The sequence below is a fragment of the Thamnophis elegans genome, chromosome 5 (assembly GCF_009769535.1).
Source record: "Thamnophis elegans isolate rThaEle1 chromosome 5, rThaEle1.pri, whole genome shotgun sequence".
Classification (NCBI taxonomy): Eukaryota; Metazoa; Chordata; class Lepidosauria; order Squamata; family Colubridae; genus Thamnophis; species Thamnophis elegans.
The window spans coordinates 25,097,610-25,116,698 of NC_045545.1; the positions used below are offsets into that span (position 1 = coordinate 25,097,610).

The 19,089-nt window shown below is 39.5% G+C and overlaps 2 protein-coding genes across 4 annotated transcripts in view; one reads left to right on the forward strand and one right to left on the reverse strand.

Annotated features, from left to right (window-relative positions):
• GNG12 (G protein subunit gamma 12) overlaps nucleotides 1–9,040 on the forward strand; it is a 49,211-nt gene extending 40,171 nt beyond the window's left edge. For all 3 annotated transcript variants that reach the window (XM_032217611.1, XM_032217610.1, XM_032217609.1), the window contains 2 exons: nucleotides 670–787; nucleotides 4,867–9,040. In XM_032217611.1, the coding sequence (XP_032073502.1) occupies nucleotides 692–787; nucleotides 4,867–4,992 (222 nt within the window). In that variant the 5' untranslated portion in view covers nucleotides 670–691 and the 3' untranslated portion in view covers nucleotides 4,993–9,040. The remainder of the gene's footprint in view (nucleotides 1–669; nucleotides 788–4,866) is intronic.
• Nucleotides 9,041–13,487: 4,447 nt separating this feature from the next.
• Nucleotides 13,488–17,430, reverse strand: GADD45A (growth arrest and DNA damage inducible alpha). The gene is made up of 4 exons (XM_032218295.1): nucleotides 17,053–17,430; nucleotides 16,314–16,415; nucleotides 15,472–15,691; nucleotides 13,488–14,179 (listed from the first exon to the last, which is right to left on the reverse strand). Exons 1-4 carry the CDS (start codon nucleotides 17,094–17,096, stop codon nucleotides 14,066–14,068), a joined length of 480 nt encoding a protein of 159 aa, XP_032074186.1. The 5' UTR covers nucleotides 17,097–17,430; the 3' UTR covers nucleotides 13,488–14,065.
• Nucleotides 17,431–19,089: the final 1,659 nt, after the last annotated feature.

The following is a 19,089-nucleotide window of genomic DNA, read 5'->3' on the forward strand; positions in this document are numbered from 1 at the left end:
TTGTAACTTTGAACAGTCACTAAACAAATTGTTGTAAGGCAAAGACTACCTCTACTCCTCCTATTTTCCTCATAACAACTCTGTGAGGTAGGTTTCTCTATCTCCTTCTCCCTCCCTCATGCATGCACAAACGCACACACAAACACACACACACACACTTATCTACCTATGGTAGACCAAATATATTTAGCAGGTGATCTGATGGGCATAAACCTTGAATACTTAGAACCCAAATTCTAAAGGGACCAGCTGCAGAAGACTAGACAAGTGCTTTGAACATCAAAGGTGTTGCAGACTATATAACATTCAATAAGAAAAATACATTTTCGTGTATCTTATTACTTTTTTTGTGAATACACATAATGTCTTTTGAAAACAATAATTCTACTGCTTGTTTCCATGTATAAAACGTTTGGGGAAAAAGTTGATTCATGGTTACGAACTGGCAGTCTTAGTATGCTTTAAAATAAAATAAAATTCTACATTTATAAACTCATTGCTCCCAATATTTTATCAACTTTACTATTGCAAAGTTATTTTCTTCTTCTGTTGTGAAAGCTTAGTTACTGTTACATTGGAAGACATGGAATATTCTGAACCTTTGTTCCTGTTGTTGATTAATTATGATTTTTTTTGCCAGCAAAGCAACCCATTGTCTTTTCTTAACAGTGCTTGGAAGAGTTCACCGAGAATGTCTGGCAAAACGTCTGGCACCACAAACAACATAGCTCAAGCAAGAAGAACTGTTCAGCAGTTGAGAATAGAAGCATCTATAGAAAGGATAAAGGTTAAGCATAATATATTTTCTTGCTATGAACTATGTGTTTATTATTTAAAGTGTGTTCTCTGTCTCTCCTCTTATGTTTTCAAATGCTTTTTAAAAAAATCAAATAAGTTTAAGAATTGCCTTGAAGTGATTGGAATATGGCATTGGGAGTCTAATATCTTTTGTTTAATGAAACTTCAAGGCCCAATACAGTTAGATACATGTAATAGACACACATTTGGAGATTATGTTGGTCAGTCACATAAGACATAATGTAATTTTGATCTTGTTCTGTTCAGCTTTCAAAAAGTTATCCTGCTGACTTCCAGAGAAACAGAGTCCCAAGACTCTTACACAATTTCTCTCCAACCTGTTTTTGGATTGGGAAAGAATAAAAAGGATAAATACAAAGGAATAATACAGACAGTGAATTGGAATTGTAGAGCTAGTATCAGGAAAGTGAAATGTTAGAATAAGAAATCAAAGGAAAGAATCCCAAGAAGAACAAAAAGGCCTATTAGGTATATTCAAAAGAAAAAGAAAAATATTAGTATATATTCAGTGTCAGCAGAATGCTGAGAAAAAGTTAATTACTCAAATTCTATTTTGATGCAGTCTTCTCCAGTATACGTGTGACGAGTGTGTACATACATATTACACATACAGTATGCACACATATACATACACATATATATGTATATATGTGTATGTGGTCCACTTGGAATTGTGAAGAGCAGGCGGCATAAATGAACCTTAAATTTAAAAAAAACGTTATCAGAGAATTCATATTTAATAAGTTTAAATCTCTAATATCAGATTAATTGCAAGGTAGAGAGGAACTAACTGATGATATAGTCAAAATTCTCACACATTTTTCAAAATCAGAAATCAGAAAACACAGAAAGCAAAAAGTCCAGCAAATTATATACCAATCAGTCTGCCTGCAGAGATTCTAGAATAATTATAAGCACTTGTCAGCACCTTGAAAACAACAATTAAAAAAAAATCAGCAGGGATTTGTCAAGAGTGAGTCTTTGTAGACAGAGGATAATCTCTTTTTTGATCAAGCAAATTCCATAATAGATTGTGGGAATGCTGTAGGCTAAGGATGTGCATGAAATGAAAAATATAGTTTGTAAACCTGATATACACTCTTCCATTATGGAAGTTGTGCCAAACTGGTTCGGTGAGCCATGCTTTGGCAAAAACAACATCCAGAATACTTTGATCGTTGGGTTTCAACCAAAACAAAAGTAGGAGGGATCACAGAGTGACTTTTATAAGACAAATTGGGAAATGTTGATACATTTGTACTTCCTCTGCATGGCTTGTGTGCTGGCCTGTCTGCCTTTTGATCTTTTGAGGCCCTTTTGTATACATCAAAACATGTGAAGCATGCATGGGTTGGTTTGAGTACAGACCATTGAGAGCCAGCTGCCCTATGCAGGAAACAGTTCATGCATGGAAGATACTGCATATTCTTCCTATAAACACAGTGGTGGGATTCAACCAGTTCGCACCACTTCGGGAAAACCGGTTGTTAACTTTCTGAGCACTTTGGTGAACTGGTTGTTGGAAGAAATCATTAGGGCAGAGAACCAGTTGCTAAATTATTTGAAACCCACCACTGTGTAGACATACAGGTAGTTCTTGCTTAATGATCACTAATTTAGTGAACTTTTGAAGTTGTGAACACTGCCTGAATGAGTGATGGTAACAACCAGTCCTTTTAAGTTCCAATTGTCCCCCCACCCATACAGTCACATAATCACAATTGGACACTTGGGAACTGACTTGTACTTACAAAAGTTACAGTGTCCTATGCTTATGTGATCACCATCCTTTCCTGGCAGCTTCCCACAAACAAAGTCAATAGGGAAGCCAGCAAGTCACAAGTTGCTCTGGTAAGTCTCTCCCTCCCACACATCCTTCCCAAGTCTCACTGCATTTGCATGGTGCCTCGACCATTCGCAAACTCTCATGCAGCCTCTCCCTCCCCCTCAAAAGCAGCAACTCCCAAAACTTGACATGCTTCAGCTGCCTCTCCCTGACCATCCATGCACCCCCCTCACTCTCTCTCCCACCCAACATCAGCCATTTACCTGTTTCCCTGCCTGCTTGCAAGCCATCTGAGACTAGCAACTTCCTGCTAGCTGCCCAATTGACTTGGTTTGTTAGGAAATTGCAAAGAGGGCCTCACTTAACAACTCACATTTCCCCTTAATAATGGCAATGGGATTGCCACTGCTAAATAGTATGACCTTGTGATCTTGCACTTTACATCTGCATTACTTAGTGATGGAAATTCTGGTCCAGTTTATAATTATAGCTGTAATATATTTTGACATCATTAAAAGCATTTGGCAAGCTGATTAGCAAGCTGGTTAAGTATAGGTTGGATGGCATGATAATTAAATCGATACATAACTGGTTCAAAACACAATTTTGCAGGCATGTTTATTGTTTGTTCCTGATCCAATTAGAGGAAGGAATCAATCCTGGATCTTCTATTCTTCGGTATTTTCAGTAATGACATGGGTGAAAACGTAAAGGGCATACTTAACAAATCTGCAGGTGACCAAAAATTGAAGGAACAATAATTTAGTAAACACATATAAATTGCATAAAGGTATAGGCTGTGGGATACTTGGCTTAGTAAAAGTAAACGTAGTCCTCAAATTATGCACATCACTTAGCAACCATTCAAAATTCTGATAGATTCCTTCAAAGGTACTTACAGCACAATTCCAAAGTGTCAGTGGCCACACAAACACATCCCAATGATCATGTGACCATATGTTGGGAGTTCTCTAACTGGCCCACACTTGCAGTCGTTTGCAGTGACTTGCAGTCAGATAACCGGGTTTTACTTATGATTTTTGACAAAAACAGCCCATAGCAACCAATGAACTCGCTTTATGACTGTAATGTTTGCTTAACTGAAATGACCTGCTTTACTACTTTCATGACTTACCACCATAATGGGCAAGTTCCATTATGGTCATAAGTCAAGGACTATCTGTATTTGTAAAGAAAATGGAATAGTAGTTGGTTACAAATTAAAAACAAGTCAGCATGCTACGAAAACAGGCAAATACAGTTAATAAAAGTATAATTTATAAATTACAGAAAGTAGTAATCATTGTTTTGCTTTGCTCAGATCCAATTTTAAGTTGGTCCCCATGTCTTACAGATTTGGGTTTAGAGAACCAAGAATGATTTCAGAGAACAGGAAACCAAATCTCAAGAAGAGAGTTTGAAGGGGCCGGAGACGTTTAACCTTCAGAAACAATGCTTGAGAGAACCTATAATAGCATTCTTCAAATTCCTGAAGGGAGGTCACATAGAAGGTCAAGGCCTGTCCATCCCTATCCCAGAGTGCAGCCATGGAAATATAGATTTAAATCCTAGAAAGATAGATTCTGATTGAATGTTAGCAAGGGTGTTCAAATTGTAAGCAGTTTGACAGTGGAACCAGTTATTCAAAGAGGTAATAGGCTCCCTTGTTTTGAATGTTGAAGGAGAAGGACAACCCTCTACCTGGGATGCTTTAATTGTGATTTCTGCATTGAGGAAGAGGTTGATCCAAAGGTCTGAATAGACTCGTCCAATTCTTGTTCTGTGATTCTCTAGCCATTTGTAGAAAGCCGCTGTCAAGATGTACTAGATTCTGTCTCTGTTGTATCTTGATCAGCATGGTCGCATAAAGCACCAGTGCTGTGCTTTCTTTGTAGAAGATAAGAGTGCCATAGGCATTCCCAGACTTTTTAAGATGCATATGTGAAGAACAGAAAATGAAAAGTTATGCATATCTACTTTTAATCTCATATCAAGCTTCTTAACAATTTAATCCTACAACCACCCCGTGGGACATGATGACAAATAAAAAAAGCATAAACCTAAAGGTTTACATACATTCGGCTTCTCATTTTGCAATTTGTTTATTTACCACTAAAGCCTCCTTCATAAACAAAAGCTAAAAGACTGCAAAGTGTTTTTTGTGTACACTTGCACATATTCAATGAGTGTATCTTAAAATTCACTTTATTAAAAGAAGCTTTTTGGAAAATTTATAATTCTGCCTCTTTTTTCCTCTGCAGGTGTCAAAGGCATCAGCAGATCTAATGTGCTATTGTGAGGAACATGCCAGGAAGGATCCTTTACTAATGGGCATACCTGCTTCAGAAAATCCCTTCAAGGATAAAAAAACCTGCATTATTCTATAGGCAAAGCAGCAAAATGCCTTCTAAACCTTCCCCTGCAAAACCAACCTAGCCAATTTTAGAGAAGTAACCTGAAGGTCACCTGGTAGCCATTGCATAAAACAGCAACTTATTTCCACCTTGTGTATGAATGAACTTTTAAGTTTCCTTGAATGTTTGTTTCTCCCATCCTCAATGCCAGGCACACGGTTCTAAAAGTTACTTCTTGCAAAAATGGAAGGGTTCTACAAATGTTGTTAGGCATGGATTCTCTTGGCTTTGCCGGGCTGGGCTGGGCTGGGCTGGGCTGGGCTGGGCTTGATTTTAAAATGTAGTGAGTGTTCACAGATCCAAGGATTGAACTATCAAGACCAAAGTTGCCTGAGCTTCATTTACAGAGTAGTGAGGTAGACAAGCCTAGAATGCTAATCAAGCTTTCTTTTGCATTTGATTTGATACCAGTGTGTACCTTGTATATGTAAATGGAGTCTATATCTAGGGTGTATGCATATGTTCGTTTAGATGTATAGACACATTCCAAAGTGCATTCTTTAAGTGCACTCTTCAGAGTTCATTGCTGCATTTATTGATAGAATTTCTGCACTTAATGCTTTCACTATTTAGTATATCTTAAGCTTTCAACAATGTCTTAAAAACCTACACATTTGTACATTCTGGTTCTCAACATAGCTTTGAAAAGTGACGCCTGTCGCCTTTAAGTTATCTTTTATTTCCGCTGAAATGTAGACTACACTACATTCAGATTGATTGCGATAATGGTGTCTAAAAATTTATCCTCCTTTTCTTTTTGTCTTTTAAGAGGAGTTCTGTCCTTTGCCTTTCCTACACAGTTTCTAATGAACTGGTTTTTGGAAGCTTTCAGCCTTTTTTCAGTTTGATCCCCCAATTTACATTTCATAAATATCAAACAATCACTAAGTAGGAAGAGAGACTCTGAGTGAAATCTATGGTGCTACTGCTTCTGCACAAGACCTATTAAAATCAATGGTTGTGCTAAATAAATGCTTGAAGGATTATAGCAATTCTCAGCGGCAGCAGCTAATCCCTTGTATATGTTAACATTATTAAAGAATTTGGGTACCATTCATGCGATAATGAGATACTGAATAGAAAGAAGCAACACTGATACATTTTAAGCCAGGGGTATGTATCTGTATTCTATTTGTTTGGCCTTTTAATTTTTATAGTATTATTGTGATCTGCCATAGCTCTGTGTTTCGAAGGTGGATTACTTGTAGCTTTTTGTTGTTGTTCCATAGGTAGAGGCCCTCGGATGCATGATTAGATTTCCCTCATAGAAACTTCAGCATAGAATGCAAAGCCAACCCCAAACATTCATTTTCAACCAGCCAAGGGACAGCCCCTCAAATATTTCTTCTTGTTAAGACCTAGACTTCCATAGTGTTTGTATCTGCTTGGTGACAGCTTAACGCATACTTGGTTTCACCGTAACTGTATTGAGAAGCTAGCTGCAGAGCTGGTAAGCCAAAGTCCCCCACCCAATTTACTGGTGCTTTTCACTGCATTATAATCAAGCTCTTGTGGAGAACTGTATTAATTCTGCATGCTGCTGTGTTGATATTGTGTTTCTTTTCGCCTTCATGTTCCCAAAACATAAATTTAACACATTTTAAAAACTAAAATAACTTCCTAAAAATAGTACGGAACTGATAACATATCCACAATTTTGCATTGATTTTGCTTATTTTATATCACTCTGGCCATCACATAATCAACGTACAATTCATTAAATTAGATTACCTGGAATTTGGTGCCATCATAGTTGCTATCATAATTTTAAACAGTGTCTTTTCTGATATCAAGTCTTAAGTCCGTGTCCCCAAATTAACACAGATGACCTATTTTTTGGTTTGTTTTAAGATAATTGGGCAGCAGTTGATTTGTCAGCTATATAAATCTTCTTTATAAAGGATGATTCTTGCAACGTTAGTCCATGGCAACAACATGGGTTAACTTGCATTTCTGTTAAATGAAGTGAACCAGACAGTAGTTAGGCTTGTGTTATGATCTTAACATAGGAAGTAAAATCCAGAGGAAAAGGTCAACCTACGTTTGACTTTGCTATATGGAAGTGGTTAATTCGCACCGGTAGATGGTCCTCTGGTGAGTTAAGAATGTACAGATCATGTACCTAAGCTCATGCATGATGGCCATAAAGTATTGAAGCTCTCAATTGTCAGAGTTGATGCTCATTGCAATAAGCCTATAAATGAGGAGAGACTGCATTGGCAGGCCTGTCAACTCTAAGAGAGTCGATATAATTATTTGTAATGAATAAATTGGTATTGCCACTGGTAAATGGGCACCTGAACATTATATTACTTGTAAAAGCAGAAGTTAATGCTGGACGTTTTCTCACCCATCACCAACCCAACCTGTTTCCTACAAATCCTATCCCAAATATCAGTATTTTTTTAAACAATTAGAATGCTGCTCTTTTTAGACCTATTCTACTCATCAGATGAATGCAATTTTAAAAATTCTCAGCACATTCACCAATTTTATATTTTCATATATATAGTTGTATTTGTGCTGATATATATATATACTGATATGCAAACAAAAGCATTTTCCATGTTGCAAACACTACACTATCACCAGCAAATGCTGCTCCATATGCTTTAATGAATGAATTTGGACACATTCAGTTACTCTTGCTAGCGAGGCATTTTAAACTGATTATGATTGTTCCCTGCTTCTCATTTAAGTTCTACTTCATGTAAGATTAAAAGGTCCATATCCTTAAATTTTAAAATCAGATTTATGATAGATGAACCTCTGTAACTTACTTAAATACCCTCAGTGATTGAGTATCTAATAAATGATGTTTGACTTGTTACACGTTGAGTCAAAACTAAGATTAGCACTTAGTGATCAGGCATTTGAAAAAGCATCCTGCTTAATAGTCCTCTTGCCTGACTTGACTGAACATAAACTGGATAGAGGAGGCATTACCAAAAGAAAGAAGGACATCTTTAGATGTTGCCTTGCAATTGATGGGTGCCATTAGTTTTTTTTCTAATTTCTTCTACTCATCTCTCAGTTCACATTTTTCCAAATTAAGCCTTGAGTTTTGACACCTTAATATTGGGCCTGCTTTCTGGACTTTTTGTTCTTTTTGCATTGCTAATCATGCTACTTTAGTCTTTTTCAAGTTGGCCTCAGCTCTTGATAACTTCACAGACACATCCATCTAGCTTTGGAGCAGCAATATAGAAATGGTTTGCCATTGCCTTCTTCTAGAATGTGATCTTTTGTTGTTAAAATCTGACAGTACTTATGTATTCGCCTTGTTGTAGTGTTATAGCACCAGGCCAAAATAGGTTGGATCCAAATATGCCCTTCCATATGTGGGATAAGATATACTATATCCCAAAAAGCAATGTTTTAGCCTTACCCTAATATATTCCCAGGAAAAAGGAAAAGCAAGAATCCAAGAATCCAATACATGCTTGCAAGGGAGAAAGCCCCCTTTCACAAGTGAGCCGTGCTGACGGGACATACATAAGAGACCATTCAGAGGCTACAGTCTCTCATGGTTTATTAAGGGTAAACCACTATTCATTATAATGGGGCTTATTTCTGAGTAAGCATGTATAGTCTTGTACGATATAAGCAAAGACCGTTCTCTACATGTGCCAGAGAAGCATAGGAAATGCTATGAACTTGCATCTTAAAGTAGTCTAGAAACTGCTTTCCTTGTATTTGCAGAGCGATGCAAGCAGCAATTTGGTTTATGTTGTGGTGCTTTGGATCCAAACCAATATTTTCACCAGCAGTGCTTTAAATTTTTATCATTCATGTGTATTTTACAAACCGGAGATAATTATTGAAAACACGGTGTTGTAAACTGCAGATGTTTTCATTTGAGCCAAGTAAAATGTTGTGCCAACTTCCATTTACGAATGCATTTTGACTTCCCCTTGAAAGGCTCATGGGCTGTCAACCTCACCCTTGTTCGGTTTCTTGTATTGATTGAGATGTAGCAGTTTTCAATCAAAGCAACAATAAATTCAGAACCAAAATGTAACGAGCTGCTTTGAGTTATTTCTCTCCAAGTTTAAGTTGTTGCTAGATGCCTCCTCACCCCTCACCAGCTTTTCATAACTTTTTTTTTAATATATTGAGAGTTGAAACATACACACATTGCATGTGTGCAATGGTGATACCTCAACAAAAAATTGAGAACATTGCCTTTATATCTATTGCCTTGGATTCACTTCAATGGGACTTGCTGCAGTGGTGCTTAGGTTAATGTGATTAACAGAATAGGGGGGAAATGAACACTTAATTTAAAATAATAACTTCTACACTATTGTGAAGTTTGAAATTAAGAGTATGAAACTTAATAAGGAGTTTTTAGTCATTGTACCACTAACCTCCACCTTGGTGTTTTCTTTGAAACATCACGGCAGAAAAATAATACTGTCTAGAAACATGCTGTGTTTTTATTTATCCCTTTTAAATATAATAGTAAACAACTTTATTTCTTACAGACAATCTTCTCTGTTTTTTTCTTGCTCTCACATTACTGTAATGTTGCATTGAAAAGAATAATACCATGATTTGCCTTTGAAGTAAAAAAGAATGCATGAAATTACTTTAATAGTTTTGTTTTATCTTTCATAAACAATCTGTAATTGTTTGCTTTCATTGTACCTCTCTATACAATGTGATTGCTCTTGGAAGGTGGTTTCTTGCAAACATTAGAAAGATTAAAAACTGTAAAGATTCCTTTTCACAGCTAATATATTTAGTATCATGGATATAAAATACTTTAATTAAATATCATTTCTTTTCATATTGTTTTCTGCCTATCATTGCAGTGCACTGAATTTAAGTGTGTTAGAAATAATACATCACATTAGTTGCATCAGTTAATAAAGACATGACAAATCGATTTGAGCCAGGCATGTAACTGCAATCACATTCTGCTGCTATTGATATTGTTTTAAGGCATCAGTTGGAAAGCCAACGGGTGACCTCTACTTTTACAGCCTGACTTCACTGAACCGTTTCGGAGGAACACTGAACTGCAAAGACATCTGCACATTCTTTCTTTGCAAATGGTTTGCAAAGCATGTCGACCTTTTAGCTTCAAGAATAGTGAACATATTTCACCTTTGATTCTGCATGCTCTATCCTGAAAAGATAATTATGAATAGCAAGAATAGCTTTTGCCATAGTCAGATTCTATTCAACAATGTGGTGATAATCCTCATAATATCATAGGACTGGTAGCAAATCTCCACTCCCTGCCCTCCTTGCTAGGCGATGTTGCATTTGGTATGCTGAGGTTTGCTATACTTACGAGGAAAGAAAAAATAAAGGACAGGATAAGATCCATATAGCCCTCCACCGCTCAGAATATCTGCCTTTCTATTTGGTAGGTAGTTTTTGCTGTGGATCTGTGACTGGGGTAAACTGCATGTTAGATGTTCACCTGCCCTGTCAAAACATGAGATCCAACAAATTCTTCCTTTGACTAGATTCTGCTTAGAGATCAGTGAACAAGGATTAGTCTCACTTCTCATTTCAGACACCCAATTCTGTTGATTGCTGTTCTTGGCAGCTCCTTTAAATATTACCTTCCATCCAATTTCATGCACTTATCTGAGGCTACTGAACTCTATAATGTAAGGTTGGACCACTAAGAAAGACATGATTTATAGTTGGGCCATTTTAGAATGGAATACCAGATATTCACTAAAGAAAGTTTTCATTGCCCTAAATGGTACATTTTGGAAGCTTGTCTGTGTTGAGCAATGGCATCTTCCTGCCTGTGATAATTTCTGTGTGGGTGTGCTGACATAGGCTGCTGAGTAAGAGTGAGCTTATGCCCCACTAACCTGTTACACCACTGGAATAGAATTTCTGCTCAATATTCCTACATGAGGAAGGGTCCATAAAGTAATTATAGTGGCTGGGGATGATGGATCCTTTCAGGGCATCCAGTTGGGAAAATTGCAGTTTGTTTTCTCTGATGGTTTTGTTTGTCTGCAATGCAACCTCCACAACCGTCACGTCACACATGGGTCGTATAACAGCTCCCATTACCTTTTAATATCAAGATGGTAGCTGTAGTCCAATACAGCAGAAAAGTACCAAATTGAGAAAGACTGACCAAGTAAATACAGTCTTGAAATCTTGTGGATCAATACCACATCACACACTTAAGACGTCAGTAAACAAAGGCGCTCTTTCCTCCCAAATATCTAATTTATATAGAATTGTACAGGCAGCACAAGATGGTAAGGACTGATATTTTTTCAGATTTTCATTCCAACAATATCAAGTGATGATTTAGCAACCTACTTTCAAGTTTTGTTGCTGTATACACACATTAATTGCTGATGAAACTGTGGTTAATCATAGATCTTTAACTTTGTGCAGGTTACTGGCCCATCTGGTTTCAGCCATCTGGTTTTGCTGCTGAATAGTCTCCGTTTATTTCATTCAGTCAGGTGCAAGCTCCCATAGCAACACTTTTTAGGCAATAATGCTTTCCCTTACTCTCATCTTTTCAAAAACAACTTTAAAAAAACTTACATGTTTTAATAACTTCTTTCTATGTATTTTAAAAGGAAAGCGGAAAATATTTTTAAAGCCAAGTCAGTCATAATTGTAGGTATTATTTTGTATGGCTGACACTTAAAATTGCCGGCAAAGCAGCTATTTGAGGTTTCAAGGGACAGTGTCATATTTCAAGTAATAGTATGCTTTCATTTCTTATTAACACTTTGTTATTTGCTTCATATTTGGTGTTTTTAATTTCTTGCTCTCTAAGAAAGCGGATTAGCGGATGCCACTCATCACTGAGGTGTGATATGCTTTTATTTCCCATTATCTATTTTCCTGTATTGTGGATTTTTTTTGGACTTGTTTCTATTTACTGAACAATTATGCTACAAATGATGCCCTGCATCCCAAACTAATTCATAATTATTTTCCTTTTACCTACTTCAGATGTTTATGCAGCTTTGCTTTTTTGCATGGTGTAGCACTGGGACCTGGGCTAGACAAATAATTAAGCAATTTATGAGTGAGATTCCCTAGTCTTACAGCTTGAGAATAGAATGGAACAATTCAGCTGCTTCTGGATGTCTCAAGGTGTCTTTACCTGGATTTCCTGAATCTCCTGCTGTGGCACAGCTATTCTTTGAAATTGAGGTCCAACACATTTCAAAATATTAGAATGGGAGTGGCTACTGGTGCTGGGGATCCTAAAACACAACATGGCCTCACTATTGTTGATATATTAAACATTATTTCTGAAGCACATTTCATTATGAAGAATTCTATAAAGAAGAGACTAATGCATTTTCTTACAAGAGGCATATATTAGTTAATTGATCCAGCCGTTAGGCAGCCTCTGATCTAGAAAAATAACAGATTATGAAATAGTTCACTATAAATTGCTATTGGGGAACTTTCTACCTTATCACAAGCTGCCTCTTACCTAATAGAACAGATATGCCTAACCCATGACATTTGTTTCTGTGAATAGTTCCATGCTTTAATGAGAATTGTTCAATGAGCCAATTTTATGTAGTGGTTAAGGCACCAGGCTAGAAACGAGATTGTGAGTTCTACTCCCACCGTGGCATGAAAGTTAGCTGGGTGATCTTTGGCCAATGATTTTCTTGAGAAAAATAGGAAAAACGAGTACTATGTTTGTCACCTTGGGTTACTTATAAAATAAAGGCGAGGTAAAAATTAATACCTGTTATGTCCAATTATAAAATATACTCCAAGGGTCTTTAAAGAATAATAGCAATACAGTCTGGAGGGATTTCAAGTCCCCCTGCACTCGGAGCATTTCGCTTGCAATACTTTGTAATGAGACAAAGTAAGAGGCATTTGCAGAACATTTTTTTGTTTCAATTACAATTCAGCTGTTTTTTTAGACCTTTTCTAGGGCAGATGCATTTACTGCCATACATCTTTCTTCTACTGATGATTCATTTGCCTTTTTACCCAGATATTCAGGGCAAAAGTGTCATTTAGTAGAACCCATCCTTCCTCAAGAGAGTGCATGTTTGGCTGGCAAGCATGTGGGTGAGAAGAGTAGCTTAGCTATTCTTACTTTCAGGTGTTTAATGCTAATACCTTTGCAGAACCACAACACTTTTAATTATTATTTTTGTTAAGTTTTCCCATGTTACCTGCTCCATCTTTTGAATGCAAACCACAAGACAAACCACAATTCACCATTTGCCTATTTTTATTATTATTAAGTTTGGGGGGAGAAATTCTGTTCTATTTTATAAGAGTGGTTTATAAATCACAGCATGTTCTCATATTCAGAGATGTTATGCTGCTACAACTTCCGAAGTATTGTGAAAAAACTTTAAAAGTTAGGGCCCTTCTGAATGCCATGCTGTATGACAGTCACAATCGTGATCCAGGAATTGTTTCACCAACACTAATGCTTTGTATTGCCTCTAGCCAAAATGCAAAAAACAATTATTTCCTGGTGGTTTTTAAATGTTTTATTTTAGTGAACACAGTCCAATTTCAAACATTAAAAGGCAGCAGTTCAACCATTTTAATACAAGTGGTGCATAAATAAATCTTTCACTGGTCTCGCAAAATAATTTAATATTTCTTAAAAGAAAAACAATGGGCATTTTGAAACCAAAGAGAATAGTTGCTAGAGTAAACGAACCCTTTTTGGTCTCAAACGTGAAAGGTATTTAAAACAGAAACTAGGAGTTTCCTTTCTGACAATGCCAACTAAGCCCACTTGGTGGCTTCTGAAAGGAACTCTGCCACACTTGATTTCACAACCGTCTTGCAGAACTCTTAACTTCCTCTGGAGTTTCTATTGCTCCCTCAACATGGCTTCTGCTTTGCGTCCATCATTGGCCAACAGTGCTGTCAAATATCCTTCAGTTTCACACAATGTGCAGTTCAACCTCAGCCCGCTGACTTGACCTCAATTACTGTAATCCTTGTGTCAGGCTGGGAAATTACTTCCTGAGCAAATAACTAAAGTATCTTGAAACTTCAGTGCAAATTTTTCTCTATTCAGTTCAGCTTTATTTGCCTGCTGTCACCGTTCAGGCAGATTAATAACGGGGACCCACTGATCCATGTAGCGGCTTTCACGGCAAAAGCAGATCAGCTGACTTAGGGCTGGATCCTTCCATTGAGAAGCATGTGGATTCTGCAAGAGAAAATGAGACAGAAAATGTTCACTGTCAGCACAAAGTAAAATGCTGCTGACAATAAAAGGACCTATATATAAAAGAGACAAAATGCTCTAGATAAGATTGCAATGCAACATTTATTACTGGGGGTAAGTTCAGTTTAATACTTTCAACTGATTTGTATAAAAACAGCTGTTTTCAATTTTTATTTAAAATATCCACGAGTTCACCTTAATAGAGTCCCCCCCCCCGCTCCAATAACTAGCAAAAGAGCTCTCTAATATAAAAAGTAGATTTAAAAAAAAACTGTCTGCAGTATAGTTTGGATAAAAAAATAAGCAATCAATATTTTATTCACAAGCTAAGCATTATGCACACACTTCACAATGACGAAAAATCATTTGTCTTTGCATGAACAGCCAAGTAACTGTATAAACTATATTTGCAGTTCATGTTAAATAATGGATTGACCAACAGAAATATTGACTGAATTCCCTTATATTATATTCCCTTATTCCCTTAGAGCCAAGGTGGCGCAGTGGTTAAATGCAGCACTGCAGGCTACTGCTAGATCAGCAGGTCAGCGGTTCAAATCTCACCGGCTCAGGGTTGACTCAGCCTTCCATCCTTCCGAGGTGGGTAAAATGAGGACCCAGATTGTTGGGGGCAATATGCTGACTCTCTGTAAACCGCTTAGAGAGGCCTGAAAGGCCTATGAAGCGGTATATAAGTCTACTGCTATTGCTATTGCTATTGCTATTATTGTAACTTGAATGTAAAAATAAATAAATAAATAAATATTGTAAACCTACTTCTTAAAGTATGACTTCTGAAGTTATGAATAATTTAGCAGTCTCCAAATTACATCAAGGCCACAAACAAATTACTGCTAAGTAACAGTGACCAGTCTTTTAATCACAGCCAAGTGAATTATCTAATAATGACCTCTCAGCTAATTAGTAATGAGGAAAGACAAATATAGGCAGGGAGTTACTGTAGGAAGGTGACTCATAAGGTTGTACAATCCTGTTGTCAACAGGATGAAACATGTTTGTACAGGTCTTTGCTTTCAAGTGCTCAATAAGCAAAGAAAGAGGTGATACAATTTGTGCAGAGGAAAAGGCTAATTAAAACAAAGGCCCATGCAAATTCTCACTTACAACCAGATGCAGTAAGGTAAGAATGCTGGAAATTCAGGCTTTTACTTTGACTACAATTATAGCTAAGTGGCAGGCTATGAAGAAGCAACAGAGATTATCCTGTCCCAGTAGATTTTATACTCCCATCTCTTAAGAAAAACAAAACTTACGGTTACTAGCACACAGTGCAAGTCTGCAGGCTGTTCAAGCCCTCCACTTGCCCCTAAGAGCAGAAGCTCTCCAAGGCGGCTTGGATTGCTCACTCGAAGTATATTGATGTCATTTTCACAACAAAAAGCTTGAATCAGAGTGAAGTGAATTTGTAAAGCAACATCCTGGTTGTCTTCCTCATCTGCTGCTAACAGGCAAAGCACCACATTATCTGGATCCCTGCAGGGGTAAAACAATACAGATTGCATTATTCACAGCCTGACAAACAATAATAGGTGCATTTTATAATGAGGAACTGAGACAAAACAGGAACTGAAGTCACGGAGCATATTACAAACATGGGAAATAATTCTGTCTGGGTATAAGCAGAAGCTGAGACATTGTCTTATATGGACTTGAACTTCAGATGACAGGAACTGCATTTTTAAATGCTCAGCATCCACAGTTCCAGCTTAGAGTGGGGAAAAAGGCAGTCTAGTGACTTTAGCATCAAAGCAAAGGGCACATAAGCAAAACCCCTGTCAGCAGTTTCCATCAGCTTAACTGTCACTTGGCTTTAGAACTCTTGCACTGTGGGTAAATAGGGGAGAGGAATAAAATAATTGCAAGTGCGGAGCTTAAATATGATCAGCACATTTGTGTTTGGCAAGAAACTCAGGATTATTTTTTCCCCTGCCTGCATAATGCATGCTCAGGAGCTTGCTTCCGACAGATCATCATCCCCGCCCTGATGTTTCCTGAGGTAGATCAATCAACCAGTAGCACCATGAAGGGAGGACCTGGGAGTAGTTGTGGCTCCCAATCAAGACAGTCAGGCACCAGCACCTCAATCTCCACTTACACATTGAGTAGTTTGGCAGCCTCATACACCCCAACGGTGATGCTTCTCTGAGTCAGGGCTTTGCTCAGGACTTCTTCCAGGGCATCCCCCACCTTCTCCATGCTGGCAGCCCAAGGAAAGGAATAAAAAAAAAAGTTTCAAAACTCAAACTCCAGCCAAAATGTCATCCAAGATCGCCATAACAAGACGCGTAAGGGGGCCACTTCTTTCCAGCCCCTCACCCCCCCAGCCTATGGTGCACAACTCAAGATCCATCAGAAAAGTCCCGTCAAGTGGAACCGAACCGCTCCTAAAAAGCAGGGAGGAGATCAAGGCGTGTGTGTGATCATTTCTGCCTATTGGAGCGGCCGCTGTCTAAACTTGTTCGCCTTATTCCTGGGTCCTGTCAGAAAAGGCCATGCCGCCCTCTCCTCACACACACACAAACGCTGTCTCCACTAGTTTCTATTCCCACACAGGCGCAAATCTCCCTTTCCCCGCACCGCCTCTTCCCCGATCGCCTCCAAGCGTCCCCACCGCGCCTGTCCGGCTTCCCCCTCCCCCCCCCATCCCTGCCCAGCTGTGAGGTGGCAGCCGCGGTCGCCGGCCGGCGGAGCAACGGGAGCGGGGCGATCTCCGCTGCAGCTCCGCGTCCCCCACCCCCCGTCTCGATTTTCCACCGTGCAACTGAACGCCTCTGCAGGAGAGCAGCCTTCCTTTCGGACGGCCAAAGGGCACCGGCCGCTCATCCTTCACGTACCTTCCAAAAGCCTGATGCTCCCCAGCCAGATCTTCCAGGGTCATGTTGCAGCTGCAGGTTCCAGTAGAGAAGGACGGGAAGAGGTCGCGGGGATCGGGCGTTCTGCCCCGTTCCTCCTCCTCCTCTCGCCTTGTAGACGTCCTGGAGGGCGCCTCTTCTCCGTCTGCTTTCCCGCAAAGCGACGGACCTGTCTCTCCCTCTCTCTCCCGCAAGCCAATCCTCGGCTTTCGGCTGCCGCCGCTCTCCCTATACTGTGCCGCACGCCCCTCTGCACTTTTGCCCGAGCCTCCTTCGCTCCAAGCCGCTTGCAGCCTGGCGCCTCTCTCGATCTAGTCCCGCGACGCCGGCCGCCTTCGGTTGCTCTCCACCGCCCAGCTGGAATGAGGGACAAAGGATCCCTTGGGCCGGAGTTATCCTGCCAACCCCTAGCCAACCGTCTGGCGCTTCATTTGCATACCGCCGCTCTATTGGGCCATGCAAATAAGGTGGTGGCGCGTGCTCCTCCGCTTGACCCCCCCCTCCCACTCGCCCGCGATTTCCAGTCGAGAGAAAGGCAAGAGAGCTGTCAGTAACTTTCTCTGCCTTCGCTTAATGCTGATTGGGCGTTGCGGTTGCAAAGGGGCGGCGCTTTGCTGTGGGAGAGCGGCGGGCGGCTGGTTCCCCTCCTCCTTCCCGCCTGCCTGCTTCAGCTGTTTTTCCTGTTGGTGCGCGTTCCCCCTCCCCGCTTTGTTTTGAAAAGGTGGCGGGGGGGGGGAGCGATCGAAAGGGAGGGATTGACGGTAAGCTTCTCTTTGCAGCCAAATGCTCTGCAGATAATCGTTTACAATAAATAATTGGTAATAAGCAAGCTCTACAAGTCAGAGGGGAAGCCCATCGGCTGCGGAGAAGTTTATCTCCCTCGGGGAGTAGGTGACGCTGCTGGGCTGTCTGCCTAATGGTGGAGTCCCCGCAGCACTAGGCGAAACAGCTGGCAACAGCTGGCTGCTTTTGCCTAGACTCGCGAAGTAATCAGGATTGGACTTGGTTAATGCAGTGGACGGAAGAGGGAAGTCAAAAAGTTCTGGAAGGCAGAGGCAGATGTCTTCTGGTATATGTTTGTGTTTGGGGAAACACCAGGTGCAGAGCAGAACTCAACCTGAGTGTTTTTACTTAGTGGCTTAAGATCTACCCAACCACAAACTACCCAACCATGTTTTGGTCTCGTGGGTTGCGCCAACCCCAGCCCTTGCGGTTTACCTGTGATTCATTCGGCTGTGTGAATCCAGGCTGTTGAGTGAGCTCAGTCTCCCTTGTTCAATTGTCATGTTCAAAGACACCCACTGAATTAAAGATGCCACTTCTTGTTGTTGCAGTTTATTTTGTTTATTGTTACCCTTGCTATTGAGCTCCTAAAGACATCATAGATTAGATAGCATACATGCCAAGATTATTAATGCCAATGACCAAAGCCAAAACAACATTAATGTGATCTTAGGTCAGAACAATTGCATATAATAAAATTAATAAAGGGCAACTGCAGGCTCTTAGACTACATAATTAAATATCTACTCTTATGGCAATTGCAGGAGTATGCCAGGTTCCAGCTGCAAAAAAAGCATAATTTGTGGCGGCCAAGTAAATGATTCTCTGTCTTTGGCAACTAGTAAAAAATGGCTTAAATTGTTTTGCTAGTCACTGCTTGTTTACCTTTTTGGCAATACCAAACCCTGAAAATAGCTCATATCCTGGAGTGAGGCCAAATGATGTCAACATGTTTGTAATGGTGTTCCACCATTGCAGCCTAGGATTGTCAGTTATTAGAAAGAAAAGCAGTCCGGTTGGAGCCAGATGGATCCTCAGTCAAGCTAATAAAATAGCTTGCCAGATTCTCACTTCGATTCTAATTAGATCACTTGCAGATCTCAAGGCTGTGTTAGAAACACTACTAGAAATCAGACCTCTTAGAAAACCTGATTGGATTTTTTTCAAAAGGTTCAAAATTTCTATAAGGCCTGTGCTGCTGATTCTGTAACCTTTTAATGGCAGCCAGCCCTGTCT